At 42.3% G+C, this 12067-nt stretch overlaps 1 protein-coding gene across 1 annotated transcript; it reads right to left on the bottom strand.

Annotated features, from left to right (window-relative positions):
- Window positions 1-3503: 3503 nt before the first annotated feature.
- Window positions 3504-11769, bottom strand: LOC118095579 (vomeronasal type-2 receptor 26-like). The gene is made up of 5 exons (XM_088654805.1): window positions 11485-11769; window positions 7816-8709; window positions 6855-7082; window positions 6475-6601; window positions 3504-4405 (listed from the first exon to the last, which is right to left on the bottom strand). Exons 1-5 carry the CDS (start codon window positions 11644-11646, stop codon window positions 3504-3506), a joined length of 2313 nt encoding a protein of 770 aa, XP_088510931.1. The 5' UTR covers window positions 11647-11769.
- Between the last annotated feature and the right edge of the window lie 298 nt (window positions 11770-12067).

Here is a 12067-nt window from a genome sequence, read left to right as displayed (position 1 = left end):
GGAAAGCTCCTGCTCCAGTGGGGAAACAGGAAGTGGGGTCCAAGGCTCTGGCAGGGTAGAAGAGCCAGCGTCCCAGGTGGGACAGGAAGGAGGAAAGAGGGGGGGGCAGACCCATCCCCCCAACTCCGGAACTTCGCAGAAAGCATCGGGGGAAGAGGATGGCTCCCCAAGTTGTTATGCTGGCGCAAGACGCGCCAAAAGCCATTCGGAGGTTCTGATGAAAGCTGAAAAGATGTGTCTCTGTAAATAGCTCTACCTTTAGCACTGTAAATACGCAGCACCAATAAAAAGATAAAATGCAGAGCGGTGGAGAGTCGTTACTCTGAAGTAGTCCCATCCGACCACTGTGACAGTAGGCTTTGTCGATCTGTCCTCTGCCTTCGACTCCATCAATAGATCTAGACTCTGGCAGAAACTCAGTGAAACCAACATTGACAAAAGTCTGCTAAGGCTATTAATGGAAATCCGCTCGGATATATCTGCTAGAGTGAAATTTGGTCCCCAGGGAACTCTTTCCTGTCCTTTTCCCATTGCCAAAGGCGTCAAGCAAGGCTGCCTTCTGGCTCCCTTCCTCTTTAATTTTTACATAAATGATATAATAATAGCCATTAAAGCTCTTAACCAACCAGCCCCGTCCCTGCAACAAGCAAAAATTCCTATCCTACTGTACGCCGAAGACATGGCAGTCCTCTCGCTAACAAAGGGGGGACTTAACAACTTGATGAGAGAACTCATGAAATTCTGTGAAGAAAAATTCCTAACGATCAATTTTTCCAAAACAAAAATAATTCCTTTTGGCAAGACAAAACCAAATCCTTCGTGGATCCTCGAGGGCCACACCATCGACCAATGTTCAGTTTTTAAATACTTGGGCATCACTTTCCACCATAGATTATCTTGGACAGCCCACTTAAACATGACTATTTTGACTGCTCGCCGGGTCGTCGGTGCCTTAGTGAAATTTTTATTCAGAATCGGTGGCCAACTGGTAGCGCCGATCAGAAAGATCTATATTAGTAAAATACCTCCAATGCTGTTGTACGGGGTGGAAATATGGGGTTGGAACATGAATGTACTCCAGCGACTGGAGACGCTGCAGAATCTCCTGGTAAGAAAGATCTTGGGCCTCCCTAATGGGACCATGGCCGCCTAATTGAGACTGGAATTGGGACTACCATCTATAGTAGCAAGGGCCCATGCCAGGATAGTTATCTACTATAAATCCCTCGCAGATATTCAAAACTCCCCACTAGCCAAACAAGCCTTCACAGCCCTCACTGGTAGCAGCAGCTGGTCTAAGGCCATGTAATCCATTTGTGTTTGTTATTCCCTTCCAGACTTTGCTGCCCTGACTTCATGGGATAACAACAAAATCCATAGCTGGATCTTAGCTAGGGATGAAGCTTTCGACCTAGCACAATCTAAGGCAGCTTAAGTCTCCACGTGGCTTCCCCACGTGAAGGCAGTTAGATCTCTGGCCCACTATTTGTGTGATTTAGCAAACCCCAAGCTAAGAAGGGCTTCCACACTAGCCCGATTCCACACCATACCTACAGCATTCTTAAACAGCGTTTTTTTCCAACATACCACTGAACCTCCGACTCTGCCCATGCAATGAGGGAATGATAGAGGGAATGATATATACACTTTTTCTTTTACTGTTCGTTATACAACCCTGTAAGATCCAGGCTTCTCCTTTCAACCCTGACGACCATCTTACGGGACATCGATCACATGAAGTTTTTACTGGTGGACGCCAACCCCTTGGTTTCACGTGACGTAGCTAGCTATATTTTACAGGCCCTTAAACTCAGGGCCGCTGTCCTGACCAACCAGCCAGGCCCTAGTCCTATGTAAATTTCTATTATATTTTTAGCCAACACGCATTGCTTTCACCTTTACCTAACCAGTTGCATTTACCTGGATTTTATATTTAATGTTCTAATTGTATTTGTAGTAGTTTTATTGCTGTGTGACAGTTGCCTGTCTGTTTGTACTTGTGCTATGACCATACGGCTAATGCAATAAATGTTGTTGTTGTTGTTGTTGTTGTTGTTGTTGTTGTTGTTGTTGTTATGTGAGGATAAGCCTCTTCAGTTGGCTAAATCGATTCCAGTAAACAGTGCCTAGATCTGTTCCATAAATCAGACAACCTACTCTGTCTCAAGGTTCTATTTCTATACCACTTATTTCTCAACCCTTTGGCCATTCTGAAGCATAGTAGAGTTCTGGTCAGGTTCCCATTAGTCCAAACTATAGCTGCCAATAGGGTTTCCCTACGTCAGGAATTTCCCTGCAAAATAAGCATCCAGTGAAATTAGCGTCTTGGAGGGAATTATGGAAAATCTGCAAAATGTCCAGGTTTTTGCCATCAGAACCAGGAAGTGTGTGTTTGATTAACACCTGTGCTGCTTCATGCTCCCTCCCTTATAGTCACTTTTAACTGCTTGTCTATTGTTTCTATCTCCTTTTATGTTTATGTGAGCCATAATCACTTTTTACTATTAGCTTTTATCCCTTTCCTCTCTAAGCCCTATGTGCCTTATTTTATTTGCATGTTTTTCTCATATGCTGGTCTGCGACCGTAATAAAGTTTGATGATGATGAGTAATGCTTTATTTGGGTGAATTTCTAAAAAAGCTTGAAAGCTCAACAGCCTTTGTGTCCAGATATTTACTTCTTGAAATATGACAACCCTCTTGTGGATTTTTATCCACCACGAAAGAAGTGTACTACTGGGCTGTAGCTAAGAATAATCTTATTTTCATTAAAGATAGTAGTGATCAACCAGCAGATTGGAAGGCTCATCAATCCTTTGGTCTGGGGAGGAGGAGAATCAGGAGGCATGAGGCGTTTACACTCTCCATGGAAGACATAGTTGATGATCAGATAGGTCTCAAACTACAAACAGGTTTTCCAGCGTGCTGCCTGCCTCCACTTCTTGCGTGATATCTGTCCCCAACAGCCCTTGATCATTCTGTGCCTAACAACCCAAACCAGAGAAAGTCATGGCTACTCCAACTCAATATGACTGATGCCCAAATCCTTCCAAATTAGCATAATTTGGATGGATTCTTTACTCAATATAGTGCATTGTCCTGATAGATTGAGCAATGCTCTCAATCAGTATAAGGCAGCTTCCAGTGTTCCCCTTCCCCTTTCCCCTCTCCGCAGATTCTTAAGCATCCCCACATCTGCTCAGGAGTTTCAGAACCGATTGGGAAAGTGGACGCGGGAGAAGTAGAGTAAGTGAAGCTGTAGAAATTCATATTGTTGGATATGTTGGATTTCATCCATGATTTAATTCATACAGATAGTCCCAGTTCATTTCCACCTCATATGTAACTATGTTGGATACCAAGAACATAAATGATAAGACAACCTCTTCTGTTATTTTGATCTTTTCAGGTAACTACCTTTCTTGGAAAACCACAGTTAGATTATCATGTCAACAAGTGTACAGAGTCTAAATATAGAAATGACAAACTATACTGTACTGTTATTTACATCTTTCTCCGTATCAGCTGCTCTCTGTTATTCAGCTCAGGCATCACCACAATAATGTAGCATTTAGGGGAAAAGATGCAACCCAACAGGCCAGCACTGGAAGCCAGGATGGAGAAGATCTCCACAGCCACCATGTATTTTCCTCTGGTGCTCAAGTATGTGGGAATAAAGGAGAACCAAACACTGCAAAAGACCAGCATGCTGAAGGTGATGAACTTGGCTTCATTGAAGCTGTCCGGCAACTTCCTGGCTAAGAAGGCCACTGTGAAGCTGATAATGGCCAAGAAGCCCATGTAGCCTAAAACAAAATAGAACATGAAAACTGACCCTTCATTACATAAGAATATAATTTCTTCACTCATTGAGTGCATGTCCACATCTGGGAATGGGGGAGAGGTTGCCAGCCAGAGGGCACAGATTCCTACTTGAATTATAGAGCAGGAAAGGACAATGGAATAAGCCAGTTTTTTGCCTACCCATCTCCTGATCCTGGATCCTGGCTTGGTAGCCATGAATGCCAAAATCACTGAAATAGTCTTGGCCAAGATGCTGGAGAGGGCCACAGAGAAGACAATGCCAAAAGCCGTTTGTCGGAGTGGGCAGGTTGCCTTATTAGGCATTCCAATGAACATCAAAGAGCAAAGGAAACACAAGAGGAGGGAAATGAGGAGAATGTAAGTGAGGCTTCTGTTATTGGCTTTGACGATGGCAGTGTTCCGGTGCTTAATGAAAATGCCAAGTACCATAGCTGTGATCAGAGAGAATAAAAGCGCAGAGAAAGTTGAAACCATGGCCAAAGTTTCACCAAAGTCTAGGACATTTGTTTTCTTTGGAATACACTGATTCTGCTTCTCATTTGGATATTGATCTGCAGGACATCTGGCACAGGTTTCCAACCCTGGAATAGATAGATACTTTATTGTCATTGTATATAGTACAATGAAATTGAATGCCATCCCATTAAAACAAAACAAAACAAAACAAAACAAAACACAATTACAGCCACACACACACATACATACACACCCATCACAACTCCCCAAGATCATATTATTTAGTTGCAGCTTTTAAGATGGTTATAGCTCTTGGATAGAAACTGTTTTTTAATCTATTCGTTCTTGATTTAATTGTTCTGTATCTCTTGCCCGAAGGCAACGGTGCAAAAAGACTATATCCAGGATGAGATGAATCTTGTAAAATATTATTTGCTTTTTTAAGGCAATGGGAATTGTATAGTTCTTCCAGAGTTGGGAGAGGATGACCGATAATCTTTTGGGCTGTGCTCCTTCTGGAGCACTTTCCTGTCCATGACTGTGCAGCTGGAAAACCAAGCACGGATACAATATGTGAGAATGCTCTCTATGGAGCCTCGGTAGAAAGACACCAGCATTCTCTCACTCAGCTTGTTCTTTTTTAAAGTTTGAGGAAATATATTCTCTGCTGGGCCTTCTTTACCAGAGCAGCGATATTTGCACTCCAGGTCATACCCTGCTCAATGGTAACACCCAAGAACTTAAATACAGCCATCCTCTGCACCAGTACCGGCCAATATACAGGGGCTGAATGTCCGCCTTTTTGTTCCTGTAGTCCACCACCAGTTCCTTGGTCTTGGCAGTATTAAGGACCAGATTATTATCTCCACACCAAACATAGAGCCGCTCCACCTCGTCCTGATAGGCAGACCCAACACACAACTCTGTGGGGAGCTGGTGTTAAGGCTAAGGGCTGTGGATATATATGACCCTACTCTAACCCTCTGGGAGCGATCTGACAAAAAAATTCAAAACCCAGAGACAAATGGAGTTAGAAAGTCCAAGCGCCTCTAGTTTGGACATCAGTCTAAGGGGGAGGATAGTGTTAAAAGCAGAGGTAAAATCCACAAACAGCAGCCTCGCATAACTCCCCGGATGCTCCAGATGGGACAGAGCGGCATGGAGAGTGGTAGTGATAGCATCCTCCGTGGATCTATTTGCCTTGGTAGTTGTCAAATGTCGATGGAAGACAGGAAATGATGTAACTGCGTACCAGTTTCTCAAAACACTTCATAATAATCAGAGTAAGTGTAACTGGTCTATAGTCATTCAAACTACTAATTGTGGAATTTTTTTTGGCAGAGGAACAATAGTTGACGACTTCAGGCAGGGTGGGATAATAGACTGGTGTAAGGAGTTGTTGAAGATCTTTGTGAAGACCCTCGTCAGCTGTTCCGCACAGTCCCTCAACACCCCGTCCAGTGATGCCATCAGGGCCATCAGCCTTCCTCAGATTCACCGACCTCAGTACCTGCCTCACCTCATGCTCTTCTACAGTAAATGAGGGGCTACTCTGGGCTGGTAGCTGTAGTACTGCCGTCTCTGGTGGCTCCCTCTCAAAGCAAGCAAAGAAGAGATTAAGCTCCTCCGCCAGCGAAGGGTCACCATTGATGGCACCAAGGTTTGGTTTGTAGTTGGTAATCTGCTGAATTACCCTGTCCCCAAAGATCCTTGTTCTTAGGGAAAAGTCCACCCCTTCCCTGAAAGTTCAGTGTCTTCCAAGACAGAATGCATGTACAAATTTTATGTCTTGTTGTATCAAAACAGAGGGGTGGATCTATACTCAGGGTGTATATTGTTAAAATGTGTTATTAAAATGTGGCAACAAAGAAGTGAACCACCCTCAATGAGAAACTGCATTAAACATTATTATGTTTAATATAATATGCAATAATGTTTAGAATATCAATGTATGTAGATACAGCAATGGAAAATCTTTACTTTACAGATTAAGGTCACATCTTCATGGTATACTCTCTTGAAGGTTAAGATAATTTCTTCATAGTGGCTGCTTTTGCAGAGACAGAAGGGAGATTATTCTACTATTGTTAATAAACAGTATTAATTGAGACTATACAGAGTAAACCCCCTTGCCGATTTGCTCAGAATTTAATAAAATAGCTTGTACTGTATATAGCAATATGGCATCTCTCACCCTTCTCATTTGAAAACATCCCACGAGGACATGGATCACAATCATAACAGCAAAACTTCTCCCCCTCCTTCTTTCTCTTCCCATAACCAGGACGGCAGTTGGCATTACATATTGAAAGCGGCGGTTCCTATCCAAAGATATAGGAAATGTTTGGGGCAAATAAATCTAACATAAGGTGATCTATCAGTAAATAATGTGAAATATATTCATATTTACACAGGCAAAATGTCATTTGGAAGAAAACGTTCTTTTCTCTTCCAGTCAATTACAAATTTAGTTATGTATTAAGTGAAGAACTGCTTCCTTCCCCCACTTACACCCCATCTTATTGGATAACTATGAATGTTGCCATTTGAGAGCCAGTGCAGTTATTTTCTCACCTGAATGAAGCCACTATGCCATTTGATTCTGTCCGCATTAATGGTGAGCTCTTTGCCAGGAGGGGCCTGAGGATCCAGCCTCCCCACTTTGACCCTGACATATGATCCATTTCGGAAAGTGACTAAGTTTGTAATATCGAAGCCAGCTGCTAACTCTCTATGTTCATTTAATGCGATTTCATCCCCAGCATTGTTGTTGAATGAGATCCTTTGCAGGAATGAGTGGAGCTAGGTGGAAATAGAGTCAGAAGTTCTATAATGGCAGGGGATGGACAGGTTTGTGGAACTCCCTGGTCCTGAATGGAGTAACATTTTGCAAGTTCACGTAGCATGACCCTCCCTTCCCAACCACCCCAGCCTGTATTCAAATAGCCTGTCTCTGTGTGCTGGAGCTACCGTGGAAAGCAGAAATTTCCATGGATACTGCATCTGGTTTTGATAAACTACAGAAAGCCGCAAAGGTCATTTCAGACAGTTTGACGTGCACTTGACTTGGCCAACTTGTGCTGTTTACAGTAGGTAAGAGGAAAAACAGACAGGCACATTTAAGTCACAAGTTTCTTAACAAAATCCGTATCCCCAACCAAAACCTGGTTCAGATTATGTTACTGCCCACTGCCCTTAGCATATCACAATTGTTTATTTAAATGCCACTTGATATTTAGGTCGACCCCTAGTTCTCACTGTATAAATAGCAGCTGTTATTTGAGAGCTATTAGTTCTTCAAGGAGTTGCTGTTAGATTCTTGCTTATGAAAGCATATGGAATTTAAATTATTTTTATTCATTTTCTAATACCCAACTTGGATACCACAACATTACTTGAGGTTTATTTTCAGTTATTGAGGTGTAATCTTTTATTTCTTTACTTACAGTGCATTGACAATGCACATAATACAATCAATGCCATGCACAACATTGAACACTTTGTAAACTGTACACTTTATAGCAGGAAACTCTACCTGCCAAGGCTCCAAATTTTGATGAGTGAGTCTGTCTCCACCTTTTATTCTTTTGTGGTTGGCTCCAGCTGAATACATGATCTGTAAGGCATGTGCCAAAGCATAGACCGCATTATAGATACTGTAGCTGTGGCCGGTCATGCTCATTTCAAAAAATGGTGCAGGAAGGCTCTCCAGCTTCTCCTCTCCAGTACATGTGCCATATTTTGATGCATTGGAGTTTGAAACTGAACAACCAAATGCTTGTTCCCAAAAATCTTTGATAAAACCATTTCCATCTTCCCAATACGGGTTTACATGCTGAAGAAAGTCTTGGAAGCTGTGAGTCTCCTTGGAGTGGATAGCAAAGGAGATAGCACCATGGAACATTTGTAAGTTATAGTTAAAATCTTTTTGAAACGTATCTAATATGAAATCAAATTGAGCTGTTGTAATCCATACTTTTCCCTCAGGTAACTTAATATATTGATGATATATTAGCAGAGTTATCTTCATTGTCTTTTCAATCCTTAACAGCCATGCAATAGTTTGACTTTCTCCATATATAACAACAGCAGTGGCTTTGCTCGTTATGAAAACTTGTTTGAATAGCTTTGATCCACACACTACATCATCTACCGCATCATGTAAGCTACCAGTGAAATGCAGATGGTAATCAATCGTTTCTGTGAATGCTGAACACATCTGATTCTTGAAAAGCATTGGCTCAATAGTCTGTAAGAAACGTTCTCCAGCTTCATTATCTGTAGTGATGAACCCAACCCATTTCCATCTGAAATGCAGAAGTAACTGGATAATTCCTTGATACTGAAGTGCTTCATTGGGGACCATGCGGTAAAAGGAAGAGAATCTGATTTGATCATTCATGGCTCGTTGAAATGAACCATATGAAATCTGAAAAAAAGAAAAAGCCAAACTGTTCATGTGGAAACAAGAACTCACAACACACCCATTTATCTGAATATAAATCCTATATACACAAATGTACTCATTTTAGGGATGCCATTTTCCTTACATGGAAAAATTCACACAAATAAGTGTGCTTAATAAATTCTGCAGCTATTCATTCTTAATATTATTGAGTCATCACATTTGTACACATTGATTGTCTCCAAGTATTTGCTGCATTTATTATAGCTGGTTGTTACTGCTTTCTGCACTAAGCGGATGATTCAACAAAACTCCAATGTGGAGCTGGAGCAAGAGAAACCACTGATCCTGCTCTTTTGTTCTATAACCCTTATAGCAGGGGGGGGGGAATCATTCCAGTAGCACCTTAGAGACCAACTAATTTTGTCATTGGTATGAGCTTTCATGTGCATGCACACTTCTTCAGATACACTGAAACAGAAGTCACCAGACCCTTATATATAGTTAGAGGGTGGAGAGGGGTACTACTCAGAAGGGTGGTGGGAATGGGTGATTGACTGATAGGTGTGGTAAACCTGTGGACTGTTAACGACTGCAATTGGTCTCATAGCAGGGGTCGGCAATGTTTTCCTTGCCTGGGTCGGTTCACTCCAGTGGAGATCCCTCTGTGGGCTGGATTGCGCGCATGTGATTTCTGGTGCCTGCGCAGACATGATTTCCGGTGTCTGTGTCTGCACAGATGCGATTTTTGGCACCGCTGAGGGAATCCCCTTTCCGCGCTGTGCCGATTTAGCGCAGCACGTGAGGACTCCCTAAACAGACGGCTCGGTTCTGGGGCGTCTCTTGGGCTGGTTAAATGACCCTCATGGGCCGCTTGTGGCACATGGGCCTTAGGTGTCTTCTACGCTGGGCCCCCTGGTATCTTCTACGCTGGGCTATTTATTGGGATTTACACACATGAAGGTGATGAAGGACTCTGTGTGAAAGGCAGGAATGATAGACTGGGAGAAGAAAGAGAAGCTCATAGTTGAGAGATGGGAGGATTCTCCCCTTTCTGTTTGAAACAAGCGTTAAGATCTGAGCCAGCTGAGCCTCAAGCAACAGCTAAGGATCCAGGAGACCCACAAGCAGTCTAGCTGCTCCTTCAGAGAGAATGTAATCCCAGCAAGACCAGGCCGCCTCCCATTCATCTGGTCTAGGGAACCGACGAACAGTGCCTATGCCTTTTTTGTACATATACTTTATTAATTGAACAGTAAAATACAATCAAATATCAATAATAAACCCAAAAAGAAGAGAAAAGAGAAAGATTACAAAAAACAGAATAAAAAAGAAAAAGAAAAAAGAAACAGGAGCACAAACCGCATTTTAAGTAATCTGTACATGCAATGTCTAGAAAGATTTTACTTTCATATTTACACTTTTCTACTTTTCACATTCCTTCCATTCCTCTGCACCAGATTGGGTCCCTTCTTTATATTCTTTGACTTCTTTCTAATTCTTTGCCATTTCTATGTTTCTCTCACTTTTAAGTAGTCTGTATTCGATTATTAAACTCTGGGTGACCCCACTCAGTGGTTTCATGTAGATGTTAAACAGCTTGGGGTATAAAGTCAAACCCTGAAGGAACCCTAAGTGAAGGTTCCACAAGCCTCTGGAAATGACCACCCAAAATAGGACTGGAACCACCTCAAAGAAATGCGGTCCACCCACCATTAGGACAGCTGTTCCAGAAGGATACTTTGCTTGAGGGTATTGGAAACCACTGAGAGGTTGAGGAGAATTAACAGGGACACATTTCTCCCCTCTCTCTACTCAATATGTCTTGAGTTATTTAACCCTCTGAAAATCATCGTTCATAGTTAGCGGGGGAAGGCCATGGGGAAATAAAGATAGTTTAAGCCAATCATTCAGTATGGTCACCCACACTCTAGCCTCCACTTTTGTGAAGCGTGTCTCTAGTCTCAGAGTAGCATTAAAGACACATTTTGGGACTTGAGGGACCGCCCTTAGAAATTTGGATTGCACAAGTTCTAGTGGTGCAAAATTGGAAAAGAGACCAAACTGGGCACCATAGAGAAGTTGTGCTATTGGCTTGGGTTCAAATAATTTGAGTACTGCTGATATAGCAAGGACCAACTCTTGTTTTAAAATATTTAAGAACTGCTGATGAGCTTCTCTGAGCAATATCAGCAGCATAGTCCCCATGGGCTTTCCTACTGCCAGCAGAATGGAAGACTACCCCCAGGTATTTGAAGCAGGAGACCTGCTCAATCTTGTGGCCACCTATGCTCCAGGAGTGGCTCCTAGGCCTTTGGCAAATGCCATGATTGTAGTTTCTGTATTAATGCTCTCAGAGTTCTTTTGAGGCCAATAGGTGTTCTTGAAAGTATTGCCGAATCATCTGCATTTGAGCAGGACAGAGATGTGTCTTCCAGCTAATTTTGGGGAGTGGAAGTTTATGTTTTGGAGATGGCCCTCCATGGAGATGATACAGAAATTAAATAAGAGTGGGGCCAGTATGCAGCCTTCCTTGACACCTTTCTCAGTTTCAATAGCATTGGTGAAATAGGCCCGATGGGGTCAATAAACACGCATTCTTTGAAAGATTGTTGGACACCCATACACATTGCTGGATGCCCATGTTATATCTCCCCAATATATGCATATATTGCAGTCTCCTTTACTCCTTTCATTTCACCAGTCCATATTCATGAACCAGCAGATTAGTAGAGGAAGAAGAAGGGAAGAGCTTATTTTTTTTGCGTGAAATCTCTCCCCCCTCCCACCATATTCTACCTGTGGAATCTTGTGAAGACCTAAGACATCTGCCATGGATGAGGAGGTGTCAGAGCTAAGTCCCCCAATGACTCCTACTACATTTTTCTGATTGCCACATATGTAGTTGGGGACAAAGTGATGTGATTTAAAGAGCAGATCCAAAGTGGTTCGGGAGGTCATCCTTGAGTCAAAGTAGCTATCATAGATGTGGAATCCAAGAGTGGCATTGGGCAAGATTTTGGGGTTCTCGTTGATCTCATCAACAGCAAACACCAAGGCCAGTATATGCTGGTAGAACTTTGTCATCACCCTGCAAATAAAGTGAGTTACTGTTTCAAGAGGGAATTAAACAGTGAATGAAATCTAGACCTGAAAGATTCACCTGCCTGTCTATAATGAAAGGACACAGCCAGAAAGTTTCGTCATGAATGAAGTCTTATTAATATTACTCATCATCATCACCATCATCAAAATTTCCATACCGTCCTTAATCTGAGGATCAGAGGGTGGTTTGCAATTAAAAAACAACAGCACCAAAATAGGCATGACCACATATTTACTATATTTTTATACCATCTTTTATACCATCTGTTTCTTTGAC

Source organism: Zootoca vivipara, chromosome 12 (assembly GCF_965207765.1).
Source record: "Zootoca vivipara chromosome 12, rZooViv2.hap1.1, whole genome shotgun sequence".
In the NCBI taxonomy this organism is placed as follows: domain Eukaryota; kingdom Metazoa; phylum Chordata; class Lepidosauria; order Squamata; family Lacertidae; genus Zootoca; species Zootoca vivipara.
The sequence above is the reverse complement of the archived record's forward strand: the minus strand, read 5'-3'. Positions and strand labels throughout refer to the sequence as shown.

Bases quoted from the DNA above. Each gene is read 5' to 3' on its own strand.
- LOC118095579 (XM_088654805.1), bottom strand. From the start codon at position 11,646: ATGACCTCCCGAACCACTTTGGATCTGCTCTTTAAATCACATCACTTT. The intron at 7,083-7,815 runs GTAGAGTTTCCT...ATTTCCACCTAG, and splicing joins AAAATTTGGAGCCTTGGCAG to CTCCACTCATTCCTGCAAAG. The intron at 6,602-6,854 runs GTGAGAAAATAA...ATCTTTGGATAG, and splicing joins GGCATAGTGGCTTCATTCAG to GAACCGCCGCTTTCAATATG.